At 39.6% G+C, this 20,425-nt stretch overlaps 1 protein-coding gene across 12 annotated transcripts in view; it reads left to right on the top strand.

Moving 5' to 3' along the window:
• The window catches only part of FRY (FRY microtubule binding protein), a 193,732-nt gene that overhangs the window by 77,833 nt on the left and 95,474 nt on the right, over positions 1 to 20,425 (top strand). For all 12 annotated transcript variants that reach the window (XM_083608908.1, XM_083608906.1, XM_083608907.1 and 9 more), the window contains 4 exons: positions 11,929 to 11,982; positions 16,474 to 16,613; positions 18,258 to 18,348; positions 20,277 to 20,356. In XM_083608908.1, the coding sequence (XP_083465034.1) occupies positions 11,929 to 11,982; positions 16,474 to 16,613; positions 18,258 to 18,348; positions 20,277 to 20,356 (365 nt within the window). The remainder of the gene's footprint in view (positions 1 to 11,928; positions 11,983 to 16,473; positions 16,614 to 18,257; positions 18,349 to 20,276; positions 20,357 to 20,425) is intronic.

Here is a 20,425-nt window from a genome sequence, read left to right as displayed (position 1 = left end):
CAAACAATTTCCAGTAGCCCAGAGCCTAGCTAGGCTTGATGTTAAATATATATGTGCCTATTTCACATTCTCCATCACCACTAATGAAGATAAATCAATATTAGGTTTATAGGCTTAAGTTTATTGAATTTCTGAATCACTTCCCACAACAAGAATTCCCAGCTACAGCATGCAATATAAAAGTTTTTACCATTTACCCTCCCTACAGTCCCAGAGTTGCTACTAGAGGCAGGGAGCAAGTTTCCAATTGCTGGCAATGGAAACTTCCCTCCCAGGCACTCTCTGATTTAACACTGCATCTGGTTTGGCCATATGTCTGATAAGCATTTAGGACAAGGATGCTGGTTCTCAGCCCATTATCTTGAGTAAAATGTCTGATGTGGACACAGCCTTAGATAGGTTTCTTCATCTCCTGCTCTTTTTTACATTGTATTTTTCTACACTTTCAAATGCTAAATTCCTTCAATTCTATTGATGGGTTTGTGCCACAGCAACAGGGACAGGGTGCATCCAGTACAGTGATACCTTGATACCTCGGGTTAAGTACTTCATTCGTTCCGGAGGTCTGTCCTTAACCTGAAACTGTTCTTAACCTGAAGCACCACTTTAGCTAATGGGGCCTCCTGCCACCGCTGCGCCGCTGGAGCATGATTTCTGTTCTCATCCTGAAGCAAAGTTCTTAACCCGAGGTACTATTTCTGGGTTAGCGGAGTCTGTAACCTGAAGTGTATGTAACCTGAAGCATATGTAACCCAAGGTACCACTGTATAGTGGAAGAGCATTTGCCTTGTGACATCTTCCAGAAAGTCCTTGAGCTCTGTCCAACATGGGCCAGACACAAAGTTTGTGATGACAGAGCTTTCCATGATGTCGTTCTCGTTGCCTGTGGGCATGGGGTGACCGTGTAGAGTGCCCAGAGGCTACATGATAGACATAGGAGCATGTAGCCTTAGATAAAAGAGCAAATAATAATGTTGGTAAAGCTGGCCCTAACCTGCAGGCATTCCTTTCATACATCCTGCTCTTTATTCAAAATAGCAAAATAGACCCTGATTGCCATGTGCACACAGAGGAAGGCATTTCTCAACCCTGAACATGTCATCATCTGGTATTCCCAGATCCCATAGCTCCTAAAGATCTTTTATTCATATGTATTTTGCCACTGAAACTTTGGTGGAAGTGTGAATTGAGACTCAAGAGAGATAAGAGAGTCAAATAGCCCATTGATGTGGCTAACTATATGTCACCTTCGTTAGCCCTTGCATCAAAACTATTGTGGTCATTTCTTTGCTATTTGTTGCCCTTAGTAATACAGGTGAATTTTGCATAATGCAGCATGGCTGCTTTGCGTAGATTTAGAATGAAATGGTGCCTTGTATATGATGTGGTAACTTTGGAAGTGTGTCTGCATAGGCATGCAGTGTGTGTATTTTGCTATTGGTCTGTAACTATTCATTTATATTCCAGCAGTGTTGATTCAGAACCATTGGAAGTATGTGGAAGTTTTCCATTTGTATAAGTTGAGAGTCTTACAAAGTCCTCTTGAACAACTTCATTACTTCCCAGGCACTTGATCATAAGAGAAGAAAAACATGAGACTGGGATTGGAGTTATTTAGCACTGAATGACTATCAGTATATACCATTAGTTCATTCCCTTTGCCCCGCAGATGTTTTCTCCCCACCACTGCCAAGACTCCACTGATTCTGGCAGCAGGAGTAAATAATCATAATCATAATAATAAAGAACAGTGCTGGAGTGGGAAGAGAGTTTTAAACCTGCCCACTGAGCCCAGTGCCCTGGGTCAGGTGCATTTTATGAGCAGGAAGGGGCATTAACACTAGAGAGAATTGTTGTCAATGCTGCATACTGTGATTTATCTTTTCATTGGTTTTAAGATTGTTTCATTGTGGTTATATACTGTTGTTTTAGATCGGCCTGTACTCCGTTTTCGGGGTTAAGTGGGATACAAACTATTTCATAAGATAGGTAAATAAATAAATAAATTATATTACCCCTCCTCAATGCCAGTGGCCACCTTATAGATGCTTACTCAGAAGTAAGTCCCATTGACTTCACCATTTGGAATGCATATCCATGTGCATGAGATCTGTTGACCTAACAATTAAGAACAATCAATTTTGAGAAAAAAAGATATTCTTGATCACATAAATCGAAAGAGAACTTCCCTGTTTAGGGAAGTTTTTAATGTTTGAAGTTTTATTCTGTTTTTAGAATACCCAGCCAGATGGGCGGGGTATAAATCATGAAATTATTATTATTATTTTCAAACAGTGTCAATTTTGGATTTGTGAAATTCTTAATTGGCAGCTTTCATTTTCTTTTTCTTTTTTATTTATTTTTCTTTCTTTCTTTCTTTCTTTTTTTGCTCTGATGGTCATTTCAAAATTAAATTAAATATTTAGTTCTTCACGTGAGTGTAATTACAGTTGAGAAGAAATCATGGCTTTCGTGCTGAGTTTCTTGACCAGAATTTGCAGTCCAAAGACCTTAAAAACAATGTGCGTGTAGCAGAATGGGGAATCAGTGCTTTGTCTGTTCCTTTTTGTGTCAGTCAGGTGAGACTTTAAGATTTTCAGTCAGATCCTTAAGAGTGTTATTGGGGTGTTGGGGTGTGTGAGTGCAGGTGACTTGAAGCAAGAGTCCAGGTGTGTTCTCAAGACCCTTGCCTTTTGCTGCCCCTCTCCTGTGTAGTTATTGATGCTATTATTACTGTAGGGTGGGCGAGTGGAAGCTATGCACTTGAGAACAAGGGCAATTGAAAAATAATGCGTTGATAAATAGCTTTGTTGATGTTGGTGGTTTTCTTTCCATGAGTTTGTTGGGGTCCTTCTGCCTCTTCCCACTGTCTGAATTCATCATCATATATATTGAAGTTGAGTCTTCATGCCAATTATTTCTCTCATTTGTATATTTCAAACCTCTTGAGTTGACTCAACAATTATTCTGGGCCCACCACAAATTAAACACTAAGAACACAGATTATAGACCTCTTCTGGAAACAATAGAAATTGCTTTGCCTCACCTTGTACCTGGTGTTTTGTATGAATTGTTGCCCAATTTATTTCCTGTAGATGCCAACTGGACTTTCAGTAAGCTGTGGTTACCCTGGCTAGCTGGGATTGTGATAAGGATGTTTCTGCTTCTGTTAATCTCTAGAGAATTTCTCATTGGACCTGTCCCATGTGAGAATGCCTGGCCGTTATGACTCCTAGGGGATAAGGATATCTGGTTGTTTCAATATCTTTATTTTTTTCATCAGTGCTGGCAAATTCCTGTGGTTTGGGAGAAGCTGCCAAAAATGCTTCTGAATATTGCTGTACTGCAAATATTCCCAGGCCAGGATGCCTGACTAACTAGGTTTCTTTATTTATTCACAGAGCAGGAGTTGCCATCTACTTACCAGTGTAGTTCCTTGACAGCACTTTAATTCCTGTGGTCCAGCTATCATAAATGCCGGTGACCAAGGAATAGATGGAGATAACACAGCTTAAAGCTGGTATGAACTCATCAAAATTTGATCCGTGTGCCTCTTGTTGCTGCTCATCTCCCCAACAAAAAAAAATGTTATTCTGTAGGCTGATTGTTTTTCTTCTTCTCATTTTCTTCTCCCAGCTATGGTGTCTTGAGGTAGGACTGAGAATGTCTCCTACTGGAAATTCTGAAAAGGCACTGCCAATCCATGTGTAGACAGTTCTGAGCTAGATAGGTCATTGGTTTGATTTGGCGTAATAAACAGAAATTCAAATCTTCATTGAACACACAAGTAGCAGTATAGTTCTTTAGATCTGGGGCATAATTTGAAGAGCAGGGTGTTTAGAGCTGCTTTGGGCCTATATTGCTACACAGACCATAATACAATACATCACACGTTCAACTGTGGGTAGGCATCACTTATTGAAATTGAGGATAGCAAGCTGTTCTGAATATTCTTGAAGCTTCGGAGGGTGGGGTGGGGTGGAATTCTCTTGAATAAAATACTTATTCTTCAGAGTCATTCCTATTCACCCTGGCTAATTTAAATGAAATTGAATAACTGGCCATGCAATGGAATATTTTTGCTGAAAGGAATTGTGATGGACGACATTCTCATGTAATTGCTACTTTCCTTATTTTTTTGTCTTATTTCTTTGCAGTAGTTACCTGGTATCTCCTCCTTACAATTGGTAAAAGCCTACCTGGAACAATTTGTTTTACACTGCTGGCTTTTGAGTTACGGCTTTTACTTTCTTATGTGGTTGAAGATTGTTTGTTCTTGGCATCTTATTTGCATAATTGTAACGAATTACCATTACAGTTATGTTCAACAAGATTAATTCCAGAAAGTGTCTTGTAAAATACTCGTACATGCAGCTGGTACAGACATAGCCTTAAGTGTTGGTGCAGCCATAACCCTGTCTCATATTTTTTTATAAGTAAGTTTATAGCATTTGAAGAATCCAAGCCATGAGGCGCAATTATCCTCATTTGTTTTGTGAAAAGCTAGCCTATTCCCGCCTTTCAGTGTGTTTAGCCCATGAATGAAGTCGTAGTCACGACTGACATTTAGAAAAGAAGATCTAGCCAATCAGACAAAGAGAAGGCTAAAGGGAAACAGCAATTGGATGGTATTCCACTAAGTTTTACTCATTGTAGATGCACTGAAATTAAGGGGCCTAACTTAGTCATGTTCATTAATTTCAGTGGGCCTGCTTTGAGTAAAACTTAGTTGAATACCACCCATTGTCTAGACACTTAAAGAGTCTCTAGCCGACTTACAAAACTTGAAAAACATGAGGCATAATATAAAATCAGAAAAGAAGTACCAAAAAATACATCATAATAACATTTGTGTTTTTTTAAATCCATGGAATAGATCCAGTAAAACAGCAGCACAAATATTCAGCCGCAAAACGTATCATCCAGAAGAATCACCAGCAACAAATCCAAAAATCTTCTAGCCGTTGTTATTGATTTTACTGCTCTTAAATGGCATCCAGTGATACCACACAGCTTTCTTAAGACAAGTTTCTTTATAATTTCTTGCAACTGAAAAAAAGAGATCCCTTATTAAACAGAAGCAACTAGACCTCTTCTGGTATTTTTCATTGTGATCTCTATTCCAGCTGGAGACAAATAAGGAGAACAATCCACCCAAAAATAGGATTTCAAAAGCAGATCCTTAAATCCAACCCACTGAAACGCCTTGTGTTTATCTTAACTTGGATCATGCCCAAATTATATAATTCCAAGCACAATGCCACCCTGAAAACAGTCATGAGTTTCCCTTTATTTGGTGATTCTGTACTTTTAAAGGGCAGTTTCTAAACCTGCTAACGCTGGTGCTGTATAAAGCCAAGTGCTCAGATGTTCTGCATTAAGAAGTATTATTCATGGAGAAGACAAAGAAAGTAAATGTTTACTAATATTACTTTACTACTGTTTTGCTGATCTACTCATAGAAGGGGGAAAGAGCATAACTTCATTTTCACGTAATCTTTCATTTTCTGCTTACCTTGTCAATTAGCTACTTTGGTTGTGACTACAGCAAACAATTCAGCGCATGCATTTTCAGGATTATGATGGGATATTAACCCACAAGTTAATAGCCATTTGATTATTGTTGTCTTCTTTTTTTAGTACCTGGAGTTAGTTACTTGGCTTTGCACAACAGTAATTAAAGCTCGTAAGGCTCTGGCCAGAGACAAACAGCCTTAAAACTCACATTTGCCATCTTGTCTCAGTTATCTTTTTTTTTTTTTTTAATGCGTTCAAGCATATGTTCGTGCTTCATGGGGTTCTTTTTAGAAATGTAAAAAAAAGCAAAGTAAAAACAAACTCCAGACTGAGTATAAGAAAGTGTTTGGTTATATGAAGATACCGCTACATTTTCATGCATGTTCAGGCCGTTCTAAATCATCATTTTAAAAGCACATTGTTGTGATTGCTTCATTCACACAGAAATGGCAAAAAATAGATTCAGCGGCACATGCTGCCAGGACGTGCCTTACTATGCAGCCTTTAAGTCAGCATAGGTTGAAATCTGTCCAGTGATTATGTAATCGGACCATAAAATATATGAAGAGAAATGACAAGAAAGTGTTTAGACTGGGGGGGGGGGACCGAATCACGATTGAGTTTATTACGCCCAGTTATTCTGTTAATATTGCTCTCTTCAGCAAGCCTTCCTTTTAAAATCCGCTCGTTTTCCTGGGCCTTATGAAATAGCCTGCCCACAGCTGCCCTCCTGTTTGCCTCACTAGATTCCTTTTGCCAGATGGAAGAAACCCTTCTTTTTTTTAATTCACGGAAGCGATTTACATTTGCACAGCTGTTTTACTGTATTTTGCAATTCTTATTTTTCTTTTCGGTGTGTGTGTCCCCCCCCCCCAGTTTTTTGTTTGTTTGTATTTTAATATATATTTTTATTTATCTTTAACAAACCTCTATAATGAAGCATAAAATTGAACAAGCAAAACAATGCAATAAACATATCAACGATATCCCCATACTTGCAATACAAAAAGTATGAATCTAGGCATCCACATCGCACCTGAATTTTTCTTTTTCTTTTATTTTTTGCACCTTTGGTATGTTGCTTTGTATACTTTTAGACATGCATTTTGTAAATATCAGTTATGCATAAGAAGCTGTCCAAAAGAGGAGTGTGCTCTATCAGCATTAGCAGCTGGTCAGATTTTGACTTGGTAGGGCTGCAGTTTTAACCTTGCTGTTTTTATCACAATAGGAAAGTGTGTCATTACACATGTGCAGAGTGCCATTGTCTCTACCTTGCTAAAAATAAGTAAATCAATAATTTTCTGCACATCTGTGAACAGGGAAAGAGCCTCAGTGGAAGAGGGCCCAAGTATGATTTTCAGAAAAGATTGACCCTGTACTTCTAATTTATTCAGTGTGACTTAGTCCTAGGTAAGTGTTCATGGGATTGCAGCCTTAATCTCCTCTTGAATTTTAAGGGGGAAATATCTAGCATGAATTATTTTTATCCTTAGTTCTTTCTGATATATTTCTTTTCAGCCCTAAAACTATTGTGTTCTGATGGTACTGTTGTTGTTTTTAAACAGAAATATACATTAGCAAAGGAATAGATGGGTTTTAATTTTTTTTTATCATCTTTAGATATTTTATTGCTACTGAGAGTTTCATATAGAAAATGAGTTCAGAGTATGGAAATACATTGGTAATTAAAATAGGAACATGAATATTTGATATTCTTGGGTTCTTATGTAATAGTTCCTTTGACCCAAAGGCTGATGAATTGCTTGAAATGAATAAACCCCCTCTTTATTCAGAGTTCTGCGACTGTAGCTCTTGACTCTGGATTCAGCCTGCTGTTTTGTTCAAGCTGACATTGTATAGAGTGCAGTGCTATTTTTCTAGAAAAAGAGGTGCTGGAACTCAACATAAAAGCCTCCCTCGTTCTCTTAGAATGGCAATGGCCCCCACCTGAGAGGTGAGTTCCAGCTGGAAAAAGAGCCCCAATAGACTGTAAATGAGCAACAGAGAAATTCAGATGAAGTAGAACAAGGTAACTGGGGCTAAGTATCCCCCCCAAAAGAGAGCAGATGAACCTCCCCGTACTTTGTAAAATTTCTGTTTCATTGATATGAAAGAATAGAATATCCACATCTAAATTGAGGGGGGAGAGCAAATGGAGGGGACCCAGAGAGTTGCTGGGTACTTTAAGTGCAGTTATGAATAAAATAATACTTCATCCCCTCAGCAAACGAAGACATGAACAGGCAAGCAGGTAGACTGTTATCTGGCTCAGTTGTGAGCAATCACTCATTTGTTTCATCATTTCTAAAAGAATGGGAGGGGAGGAGGAAACTCATATTTCCAGGAGACCCTTTCAGTGGTGAATATTAGCTGACACCTATTAACAGATGACTGTTCCGGTAATTGATTTTAGACCACATCCATTTCTTTTTAACATTGTGAACAACCTGCCACTTGGCTAGTAAAAGTTTATTCAATGGTAATCACGAGTGACGACAATTAATTGTGGTAGACTGTGACATCTGAATACAAGCAATCCATCTGTGTGGTACAGTTATTTATATTGAAAGTAGGCAATCATCAATTTGAACGCTCACCATAATTTGTTTTTCTTTACCATTCTGTTTCTAAAACCTTTGTTCCAGAAGTGACTACACATTTAAGTGTGGTCCATGGGGTCACGAAGAGTCGGACACGACTAAACAACAACAAAATGTTGCACAGAATTCACAAGATTGTGCTAAATAAACTTCCCCAAGCTTTGACAGTTTTGAATGTTAACATTCTTGTCGAAATAGCTGCTTTTGATTTACAGTGCTGTACTCATGCCTGTTTCCTAGACCAAACATGTGAAACTTGTGATAGAAGGAATCCTTGATCTCTGTTGTCAGGCTCATGTTTGAATTCTTTCTTCTTGCTTTACATCTTACACACTTACTAGAAAGCAAAGGTGAATTGCCTACATCATAGACGGCTTTATAGGATTTATTTCCTTGGTTAACGTTTATAAAATCATCACCAAGAAATGATAACAAGGGCGTAGCTTTTTGCGCAGTTAAACGCTGGTAAGAATGTTGCTCTGGTGTGAATTGAATGCAGTTTTGCTTAACTCTGGAATGCAATGACTGGAGGAGAAATTAATAGAGATAATTTAGTAGGTGTTGGAAGCTGAGAAACCCTACAAGGGGCAGTGGGGTATAGCAGCTTCACTGTGGTTTTCAGGTTTCTGGGATTTGCGTTCCATTCTTTTGAAACAATTTGCTTGCTGTGTTACCACTTGTTTCTCTGAAGCTGGTGCTCAGCTGGGATCACAGAGTTGGAAGGGACCTCGCGGATCATCTAGTGTAACCCCCTTCAGTGCAGGAATATGCAGTTGTCCCTTACGGGGAATCGAACCTGCAGCCTTGGTGTTATCAGCACCACGCTGAGGCCAACGCTTGGAGAAAGTCAGCAAGCGCTTCAAGGCTTCACATCAGAGACCCGAAATGGCCTGAGCAGCCATAATGTCTTCCGTCGATGTCTGCATTTGTAGTCAGTCTGCATTTTCAGGCATCTTCAAAACCTGGAAGCTATCTTTAGTTCTGCCCACCTGCACCTTGGCTCTGCTTCAGTTCAGTAATTGTTCCCCGTTGTGCCCTGCTCTGATTAATTTCTGTATTCTGCAAGACACTATTAGGAGGCGAGAGCTCATATAGTCAGTCACCTGTGCTGACATGCCTGCCTGCCTCCCTTCCCTTAGACCAGCTTTGGCTCGGTTCTGCACCTGCACGGTGACAAACCTTGTTTACCTGCTTTTGTTTGCGGTCCTTTTCTCATGACTCTCCCAGCATGCGACAGCTGTGGTTTTTCCATCAGCTGCATGCTAGGGGCGGCTTTGTGCTTGCCTAGACCATCTGTAGAAATTCAACATTGCTTAACTTTCTGTGTGTTTCCACAAGTGCTGAAAAGGATGGTACAGTGGTGTGCAAAAAGCTGATCCACACTGCACAGCTCGGCATGTCTCACTAAGTGGTAGCTGCAGTAAGGATTGATACGTGGGAAAACCATTGAAAACAAAGGCCAAGTGTGTGTGTGTCATTTTAAATCTCTCATCGTGTGTGTTTGTTTGGATGTTTATACCCTTCTGGACTTGGCTAATGGCTCTTCCCTGTTTCTCTTTTATGTAAAACTCTTAAATTTTAACATTTTATCCCAACTTCAGTGCTACTAGTTAATTCTTCCCGTGGATGAGATTCTGGTGGTCTTCGATGCAAGTACTGATTCGTTTTCTTGTCTGTTCTCAGTGGCTTGCCTGGACCTAACCCTGCAAAAGAATTCCAGCAAACCTTTCTAATCCACCATTGCATGGGCACCTTGGCCTTGCCTTTTGACGGTTGTGAGCAACATTACATTCTCAAAAGGGCTTGCAGAAGTAAATAGATATGTAGCTTTATCGTTCGTAGCAGGCAAGCAGAGCTGAGCCAAGGAGTGATCAAAAATTAAATAATTAAAACGGTACAAGGTGAGAGGGCTGAAGCTAATGGGAAAGAAAGAACAAAGTATAATTAGAATAGGTTTGGAAAGATATAGAGTCACAGAAGCGAGCTAAAACAGGAAACCTGCCCTAGATAATAGAACCTTCAAAGGAAAAAGGTTTTCTGTAACAGCGCTGGGAACTAAGACATAGAGAAGGGTGGTCCAAGGTGAAATCCAATAGGAAAGGGGAGGGAGGAGTTTGAGACACACCTTGGAACAATTCATAGGTTATTTCCTCTGTTCTTATGTAGGATATCTTAAAATCATCATCATAATTGTAAAAACACCAGTTGCTCAATATGATTATGTTAACGAAGCAGTTGATTGTCCTTGCCAAATAGAACCCTTGTAATTTTAATGGCATTGACCAACCTGCTAGATACTTTAAGATAAAGCCAAATCTTTGCTTGTGTGACATATAGACTGAAATGACAATCATGTGTTGACATGGAAGAGACAGATACAGGGTTCCAGCAAATGAAGAGAGGAGAGTCCAGACAATAAGTAGATTCTTTCACATGAGTTCTCACCTGGGGATAAATGACTCTATTAGTCAGAGGAACAGACACCTCAGTAATTCCACCCACAACCTTGCATCCCGCGGTGGACCTTTCAAGATGAGATGGGACCCTGGTTCACATGTAACAGTGAACGATAGTTTAACGTCATGTGCATGAATATTGGGTCTAGAGATGGGAAGGCCTGGGAAAAAATGGAAAAAAACCTGTCGTCCCCCCTCCCCCCCAGTTTTTCCAGGGAGGGGGGGTTCCAGGCCTTCCCATCTCTAATTGGGTACCATGTTTTCTCCCTTTTCCTCCTCTGTCCTGACCATGACAAAGAGGTCAGAAGTGTTTGCTTCTGTTTTCAGCTAACCACAGTTTCCTGTTATACGTATACAGAATACTCAAGTTTTGTATGGACATAATACCAAACTGTGATTAGAGTTCCGTGTGCACACAGATCTGGTTGGCACTTGAGAACCGTCATGCTCAAAGCTATATTTAAAAGGAGCAGCACTGGTGATTGCTTTTATGAAACCAGGTTGTTTTTATTTTGTACATTCATAAAAAAAACACCAGTGCAATCATCATTGTACCTCCACATTAGAATAATGCCAGAATGAATCTAAGGAGAAATATTTAGCTTCTTACAGGTGAAATAGCATCTAATAGACAAATCAGTAGGGGGATGTTTCCTGTGTTAGATCCTTTGAAATATATCAAAAGAAAAACTGCTTTGGTTGAACTCTCATTTATTTCAATAGGAGTAAAGCAAGGATATGTTTCTGTGGATATTTCTCAGTAAATATTGGTTTCCGTCTATTCTAAGCTTTCAGGAGATCCTATCCTTCCTTTCCAGATCGTATTTCTCTGCAACTATATTCTCACTTTGATAGAATTGAACACACCTTTTTGGCCTTGAAGATACACTGAAAAGCTGAAAACTTTTGCTTTCGTTTTCTAATATTATGGGGCATATATTTTAGTCTTTATAATGAACTTATAAATGCTTACCTATGAACAACATGGCTTCTTTTGATGGTGTTTTCCCTTAATGAGGAAAAATATAATCTAAATGATACACTCCACATTTTCTCTTGTGAAAATAAAGGAAATGTTTTTTGTCAAAAAAGAAGAAACCAATTCTGTTGAGCTTTTCTCACCGCAAATCTTTTTTTTTTCCTGCCAAAATATTGCCGTACCTAAAATACTTGTGCTGTAAATAAATTAAAACTGTAATAATTGTTTAAAATTGCCTCTCACGCTACTGTACAAGCATAGTAAGTATGGGCTTTTCAATTGCCTGAATTTAAAATGTGATCAAATTAATAAAGCGTAAGACAATGTCATAATGCTGCTCCTAAAATGATAGATGCATTTTGCTTTATTGTAGGAAAAGCCACTGAGCAAATCTCTGCAGCGTGGAGAAGACCCCCAGTTTGATCAAGTAAGTTATTTCCAGACAGCACTTTGTAGCCCCGCAATTCGTATCCTAGGAGTTGCAGTCCACCAGCATCTGGAAGGCTGCATCCTTCCACACCCTTGTTCTAGATCTCTTCTCAATGAGTTGGCACTCCTGTCCTTCTCTTCAAGTAGATAGATGTGTCTTGAGTCTTACCATCTTTCCATAGTTAAGCCATGCTCAGGGTTGCTTACAACGTCAGTAGTTTTACATAATTACAAAAATATAACAAAATGTAAGTAGTCATAAGGAATAAATGATAACATCTCAGTATGCACAATAAAGTTAAACGATCCCTGCACAATCCATAGTGATGTATATCAATGAAGATACAGAAATTAAGCATCTCCAAGATCCAATTAAAACTTCTAAACAGTAGCCCAACTCGATAGTCTTTAGATATCCTGAGCCTCAGGTCCTGTGGAACTCACAGCTAAGGTGATCTTTGGCCCCTTCGTGAGTTTTTCTTCCCATCTTCACACTTGTGTTGCAGGAATTACGATGGTGGTGATGATAGAGGCATTTAAAGGCGAACCTACCTAACTCAATGCTTTCAAGAGCAATATGTTAACTGAAATATACCCGTCCTGCAAAATGCAAACTTCTCAGAATTGTGCAATGAAGTTCTCCAACCGAGTCATGATTATAAAGATGTATGCATACTGGCTAAAGGGTGCATAAAACATAAAAACAGCATACAAAAGCATTATGTTCGGGGGGGGGAATCGCTCTGCGAAAATATGTATATCGAGATGTTTATATTAGGAGAAATTGACACTGAAATGCTGGTACGTTTTCATTAGGACTGTTAAGAAAATGGATATGGAGACTAGAACTTGATGTTGGCAAAATGAGAAACGGAGAAGCTGGACTTGACAGATTAGCCTATCCTTCTGCAGGGTTCTTTCAGAGAGAGTGCACTTTTGGCAAAGCCTCTCCCTGTTATTCTGGAACTCCACCCTCATGGAATCTGGTCCCTGCTGTGACCCTGCAAAACGTGTAGTAGCCCTGTGCTAAGAATTTGATTGAGCTTAGCAGGACATTAAAACGCAAGCTCTGCAAACAGGCATCGTTAGGTTTAAATGTGTAGATTTAATTTTCTCTCTGAAGCCTATTCCTGAGCTGAATAAAATTCAACTTTCATGTCAGCAGCCTTTATAAACTTTATAACAGAAATGTCATTCCAGTATAACAGGATGGCAGCAGTGACAATGGCTGTGTATCTCCCTTAAAAAAAAGAAAATCGCAAAACCGCTTTACATTTTCGGGGGGATTTTTTCAGGTGCACAGATAGCAGTTTAGTGCCTGAGTCGAACTGACATTTATTAAATTCCCTTGAGTCCCCTTCTTCTATTTCCTATCTTATGGGGTGGTTTATATTTAGTTCACTTCCATTCACCTCAAAGGCACAATGGCATTTAGACAGCTAGCTATCGTTAAAGCAATGTATGGATGCAGGTTTCAGTGTAAAATAGTGTCAAGCCAGAAAGCGAAGCAGATCCAGAACTGAACCTAAAATGTATTTGACAATCTAGAAAACTATAGTTTTTTTTTATTAAAAAAGTGTGCTGTACGGAGTTCAAGTTTTCTAGGCAAGGCAAGAACTTTTGAAGTAACAAAAGTCTAATTTCACATTGAATATTGTTGTTAATGTTGTCATGTCTAATTTTGCCCTTTAGGCATATGCAGAAGGATTTATTGATTATATTGCCATGTAATTTAATTTGTACTTTGACTATTTAATTACTCAGTTTTTAATATTGTATGTATTAAGGGAGGGAGGCTACCGGCATGCTGTAATTGATTTATTTTTTTGCATATTCTGCCAAAATTCATATAAAGAATGCATTTATATAGACTACTTTTAATGCCCTATGAACAGAGTGTTTAAACAGCTCAGTGTTTGTGTAGACCTGGTATCTTCAGGGTGTACACTATGCAGTTCACTTAGGATGGAAGAACATGATCATTTTTGTCCAACAAGGACACATTTGTACATCTGCACACTCCCCTTCTACAGCAGCACAGAGCTAGAATTCATCTCACCACTGGCTTTGATTCCAATAAATGGAGGAGTTGAGTAACCAGCTTGCTGACTAGACTTTCCTCCCTTCCTGTATTCCGAGAGCCAGTCTCTGCAAATTCCACCCTTCCTTCCTGCCTTATAAGACCAACGAACGACAGAAGGATTTAAAAAAGCTAAAGACACCCTGTGCAAATACTGTATAGCAGAGGACATACAGCATCTGTGTGTTTAGTTTGCATTACTTTTGGCACACTGTTCAGTAATTTTGGATTCAGTAGGTTGGAGCCGCATGTGCTGGGTTCTTACAAGTCAGCTATACATATGGAAAGGTATATAGCTGCCTGGATGAAGGGCACTGCACAAAGTCAAGAACAGGTGAACCCATATTACAGGTAGAATACCTTCCGGTGCCTCATCATTAGTTGGCAAGGTTAGGAACACACTTCCTAGTTACATTGCCACCATGACTTCAGAACAAACATGCACCTAGCATCCCACGTCACACTCAGGTAGCAAAGAACTGTGGAATAAGATATATACATGAAATGACCACCAACCCATTTGCATAGTGGTATCTGCAAGCTGGCAAAACCAGGTGAGGTATTTGGGGTCACAGTGCCATTGATCCAATGCAAAATTAATTCCACATGCCTCTTTGGAATTATTTACTGAGATGATGAGATTAGAATAAGATAGTCTGCTTGATAGAAACTGGTTTCCAAAGATGTTTTTTTCTAGCCTTTGATGTATACATAAGAAAGCCTGTTTTGTGTTTTATTTTTAGATGTTTGGTTGTTTTTGTATTCACTCTGCTATGCATTTGGTTTTGTTATTTTTTATAAAATAAAAACATAAAATCTATATGTCTAGGGACAACTTCTAGACTTGCCTGTCTCTAAGACCCCCACCACATTACTTAGCAAACTGTTTTTGAAAGTGTGAGAAGATTTTGAAAGGCAATTTGTGCTGTGGCATCACAGTCTGCTTTTGAAAGAACAACAAAGAATTTTGCAGCAACTTAAATATGAATAACTATTATTATTATTATTATGCTTTCATGGACCGCAGTCTACTTCATTTGGTGCATGATGCGTAATTGCATAAATTGGTGATTGCATACACATGACAGGAGAGGGGAATCTAAATGATAGGAGTTGAAGAAATGAGCAGAGAATAACAATTGCTTAAAAACAGGATAGTCACAGTGACCAATTAGCAAAGCAGCGTTGGTGATAACATACATCTTAACACTGGTAAACTAATGAACCATAATCTTGATTTAAGCCATAGGTGACAGAACTGAATTGCAACTTTAAAAATGAGAGAGACAGAGAACACCAAACCTAGTTCTAGCCACAGAAATACCAAAAGCCCAATCCTCATGAATCCTTATGATTTTTACAACAGTATGACCACAATACTGCCGCAGTTCTGTGGAGACACAGGTGACCTATGATCTGATACTGGTTTTGATATATGCACATATATACATACTTGGATCCATGGCTTGGTTCCATGTTTTTGTGCCATGGCAGCACTGGAAAGCACCTGATCCACTATTTTCATGGTTCAGTCAATAGAGACAAATGTGATCTGTGATTTGATCATGATTGGGTGAAAACTCATGGGAAATTTATGCATGCACTTGCATATGTGACCCATCTTTCTCTGGCAATCCATTTCTCTTCCTTCCCTGACTTTCCCACTTTCTTCTCCTGGCTGCTCAGTTTTTCTCCTCCCTCCCCCCCCCCCCTTCTACCATCTCAGTCACTTTGCTTTCAGTTCAGCTGCTGGTTGGAATCTTTAGAACAGGCATAGGCAAACTCCGGCCCTCCAGATGTTTGGGACTACAATTCCCATCATCCCTAGCTAATAGGACCAGTGGTCAGGGATGATGGGAATTGTAGTCCCAAACATCTGGAGGGCCAGATTTTGCCTATGCCTGCTTTAGAAGCAGATAGATCTGAAAGAGGAAGTGGAAGAAAGCATCACTTCTTCAGCCCTATGGGCTTTTCAGGGGGGGAACCAAGGTAACCATCCTTGCCACATCCACATGATGTGGGCAGTGGGGGGCTCAGAGCCGTCACAGGAACCAGGTGAAGCCCTCAAGATCTCCAATGTATCCGCTGACTTAAGGAAGCTGCAAGCTTTAATTGAGCTCAGTTAAACCTGGTGAAGCCTGAGATTAAAGGAACAGCAAACAAGTTCACTCAGACCCCACCAGTTTTAATCACTGATGATGGCAATGACGATGATAGTTATAATAATGGATGTGTGCTGTTGCTAGAAGACATCACGGTAGCCCTTTCTCCCAGCCCTTTGCCACTTTCAAGGAAAACAGCAGAGAAGAACGCCTGTGTGCCTGAATTAAAAACAAATTGAACTACTGACTAAAGGTTTTAGGAGGCAGTACTAAACACATTTTGCTTTTTTCTTCCTTTGCCGTACAGGTAATAAGCTCAATGAGCTCGCTTTCAGAGTATTGTCTACCTTCCATTCTGCGCACTTTGTTTGACTGGTATAAAAGACAAAATGGCATAGAAGATGAATCTCACGAATACAGACCAAGAACAAGCACTAAATCCAAAAGGTACACTCCTGAGCACTTTCTAACACTGGCAGCCAAGTCTTCGTGGTGCCTCTTTGTTTGTTTGCTTGCTTATAAAATTAATTTTATACTGCTGTGTTATAAAATATATCAAGGTGGTGTGTACTATAAGACATAAAACATAATTTAAGGTAAAGTTAAATATATAAAGACAGATAATTATTCAGATGACTCACGGATTGAAAACTAAATGGCTACAAAGGCACAAAAATGTGTTGAAGAGATACCTGAAAGTCAAAAGTGACTTTCAGTTTTGCGCAGCATGGGGCCGGCAGCACTAAATGCCTGGCTTCTAGTTAGGCCAGTCAGACCTCTGTAAAACAGGGGACAACTAACAGTTTTCTTCCCAATGATCTCAGCATCTGAGCTGAGATGTAAGAGCTGAGATGGGTCCTTAAAGTATCCTGGGACCAAAGCTCAACACGTGAGCCCAGTAGCATGTGGGCAGCCAGTGCAGATGTTTAACAGAGAGGTATCACATGCTGGTGACCATCTTCCTGCATCAACAGTCTAGCCACTGTTTCCAGATTAGTTCCATGGGCAGCCCCACGTGGAGCGCATTGCAGTAATCCAGTTTGAGATAACAATGCGTGGACTGCAGTGGCCAAGTAAAGCTGATCCAGATATGGCCATAGCTAGCATACCAGACAGAGATAGTAAAAGGCACTCCTAGCCACAGAGGACACTTGGACCTCTAATGACAAAGATGTATTCATGAGCTACGTACCGGCTTCTTTAGAGGGAGTGTCCACAACAGGAAGCTGGCCTATTTTCCAGACATGGGAACCACCCACCCACCAACAAAGCCTCCATTTCCCCAAATTCAGTTTATTGGCCATTACTCAGTCCATTAAGGCACCAGTCCAAAAAACAGCTTTTGCTGCTGCTACGGAAGTAAGAGAGGTCCACACTTTACATGCCAGCGGGGCCCTGCATGAAGTTTGGTAAAGTCACTATTGAGTGGAGATATATAATGACAAGAACCTAGTGTCTGAATAAGTGCAGCAAGGCTTTTAGAACCGTTGTCCCTACTGGGAGCAAGGACCCTTTGGGCTCTGCCTCAGGCGGCAAAATGTCTTGGGCTGGTACCTTGTATGTCAAAGGTGTTTGCTTTTCTGTTTTGGTTTTTTTGTTTCTAAATCTGACGTGTTAAAAAAAGCATTGCATTCAGCATAGAGTGGAGGTGAGCATTTTGTCAGTGCAATTGTGTTTTCTTTCTTGTGCAATGGAATGTCTCATCCCCTGTCCCCCATCTCCTTAAATCTGTTCCGGTGGTTCCTCCAACACTCTGGAAAAGATTTGAGCATGCTGCATGGGGAGAGGAGAGGAGGGAATATCCTTATGCTAGCACAAAAAGTTAATTGAATACCACCCAATTTTGAGGGGATTTTTAGAAAGAAATAGAAAATGAGAGACAGAGGGGGGTGTTTAACATTCGAACTAGATTATTACATCAGACATTTTCTTGATCTTGTTACCCCACATTTACAACATGCTGCGCCTTTTTTTTTCCTTTTTCCTTATTTTTATGCTTTGTTTTTCCAAAGTCTGAGGTGAAAAGTGTTTGCTTAATTTTAGCTAGCTGACTATATAATGCTTTTAATCATTTTTGTCTGGTTTTTATAGTGATGAACAGCAACGAGACTATTTAATGGAAAGAAGAGATCTTGCTATTGATTTTATTTTTTCTTTAGTATTAATAGAGGTTTTGAAACAGGTAAGTCATTTAAAAATATTTAATGAAATGTTGCACCCAGTTTAAGCCTGGCTTGGGAAACAAAAGGATTTACTTCTACAAGGATTGATTTTGAGCAAGCAGAACTAACTGGTGGTTAAATAGTAAAAGGTCCTGTTTACCAAGACATTTGGTGGCTGCAAAATGTTGTTCCTGGCAACCCCGAGACTGCGGGATGAAATGATGTTTTGAATTGACGCTGCTTTTAGACTTTTTTAATTTAAATTGTTTTTAGAATGTTTTAACTGCTTTTTGTTTTTAAATTGTATGGGAGTTTGTCACCCTGGGCCCTTTCAGGAGGAAGGGCAGGATATAAATTCAAAATATAATAAAATACAATGTAATGTAATAAATAGTACAGTACAAAAGGAGCCTTGGGCTATAGGGAGAAGGGAATCACACTATTATAACGTGTTTGTGGATGGATGGATGGATGGATGGATAGATCTATCAGCAAGTAGATAGCTTTTATTATTATTTTTATTAATTTTATATCCCATCCTCTCTCAAAAGGAGCCCAGGGTGGTAAACAGGGCAATACTGAAACAATAGCTGGATAGCTAAGTTGGTAGAACATGATACACTTAATCTCATGGCCATGGGTTCAAGCTCCATGTTCAGCAAAAGATTCCTGCATTGCAGCGGGTTAGACTAGATGACCCTTAGGGTCCTTTCCAACTCTACAATTCTGTGATTCTATGACTACAGTTAAAAGTTTTATATGATGTAAAGACCTGTCATGTGTGCACCAAGGAGTGAACTAGGTGTCCAGGGTGTGCTTTGGCCCCATATTCCTGATTGTTTGTTTGTTTGCTTGTTTGTTTGCTTGTTTACTTATTTATGTGAACAATTTATATACTGCTTAATTGGACCAGTCTCTTAAGTAGTTTACTAAGCCACAGCACAAAAAATTAAGATCCGTTAGAACCATAAGCTCAAACATCAATTAAAATACCTGCTGTGGAATGAAAAAGGTCTTCAGTAGGTACTGGAAGTTTAATAAGGAAGGGGGCTTGTCAGACCTCAACTAAGGGGAAGGACATTAGCTCAGTGGGTCCCAGAAGGTCCCAGTTTCAGTGTCTGGCATCTGCAAATGGAGGGCTGCTGCCAGTCAGTGCAGACAGTATTGAGCTAGCATTGGACCAGTGGTCTGGCTCTGTGTAAGGCAGCTTCCTATGTTCCACCTTAACTACTGGTACTTTCCTTCTCAAGCGGAAGGTAGCTTTTTGTGGTGCAACGCCAACTTCCCCATCTCTTCCCCACCAGCTCAGTAACAGTTTCCGCTCCACACTTTCTAAATAAAAATGTCTAATCATTTGAAGAAACATCTTTCTATAATTGCTTGAAAATGGAACAGACAGCTCAAATCGAAATGCATTGTCTAGGACTTAAGCCTCGGTAGTTTCAGAAAAAATTGCTAACAGTTTAAGATTGCAGACTTAAGCAAACAAGCGAGAATCTTGCTGTCATACATTGGATAGGGGTTGTGTTTAGTTTCCAGCAGTGCAAACCACACATGAGGCAGAATGGAGAAGCGAGGGAGCAATCTCCTTAGCACCTGTGGTTCCTAAATGCAATCTGCAATGATTAGTAATGATATAGTGACAATAATTGTGCTGTCTTGTCTGTGGCACACTCTTCCATTGTCTCCTGAGACAGATGCCAACAACATCTCACCTTGCAGATTATATTACACCAGTAAATATTAATAATTCTTATACATAGTTTTATCTGGTTTTATGTTGTTACCCACACCTAGGGACCCTTCAGGGAGGAAGGGCATTATATAAATTCAAAAGACAGGGGCTTTTGTTTACATTTTGTTTTTGTTTTCTTGTTAATAGTGGATACCATTGGCTTTGTCATGTCCCCTGCTGAGTCTTTTGACAAGTCAGTTGTTTCTTTTTCAGATTCAGCTTCATCCGGTAATAGATGGTTTAGTACACGATGTTATCAATTTGGCTTTCAAGCACTTTAAATACAAAGAAGGGTAAGGTTCATTCAAATATTTGGCCACATTTGCATGAATAGTTCTGTCAGTTTAACACTTAACACACTG

Source organism: Podarcis filfolensis (genome assembly GCF_964270895.1).
Source record: "Podarcis filfolensis genome assembly, chromosome: 4".
NCBI lineage: Eukaryota > Metazoa > Chordata > Lepidosauria > Squamata > Lacertidae > Podarcis > Podarcis filfolensis.
Note: the sequence above shows the minus strand (reverse complement) of the source record. Positions and strands in the feature narration are given on the sequence as shown.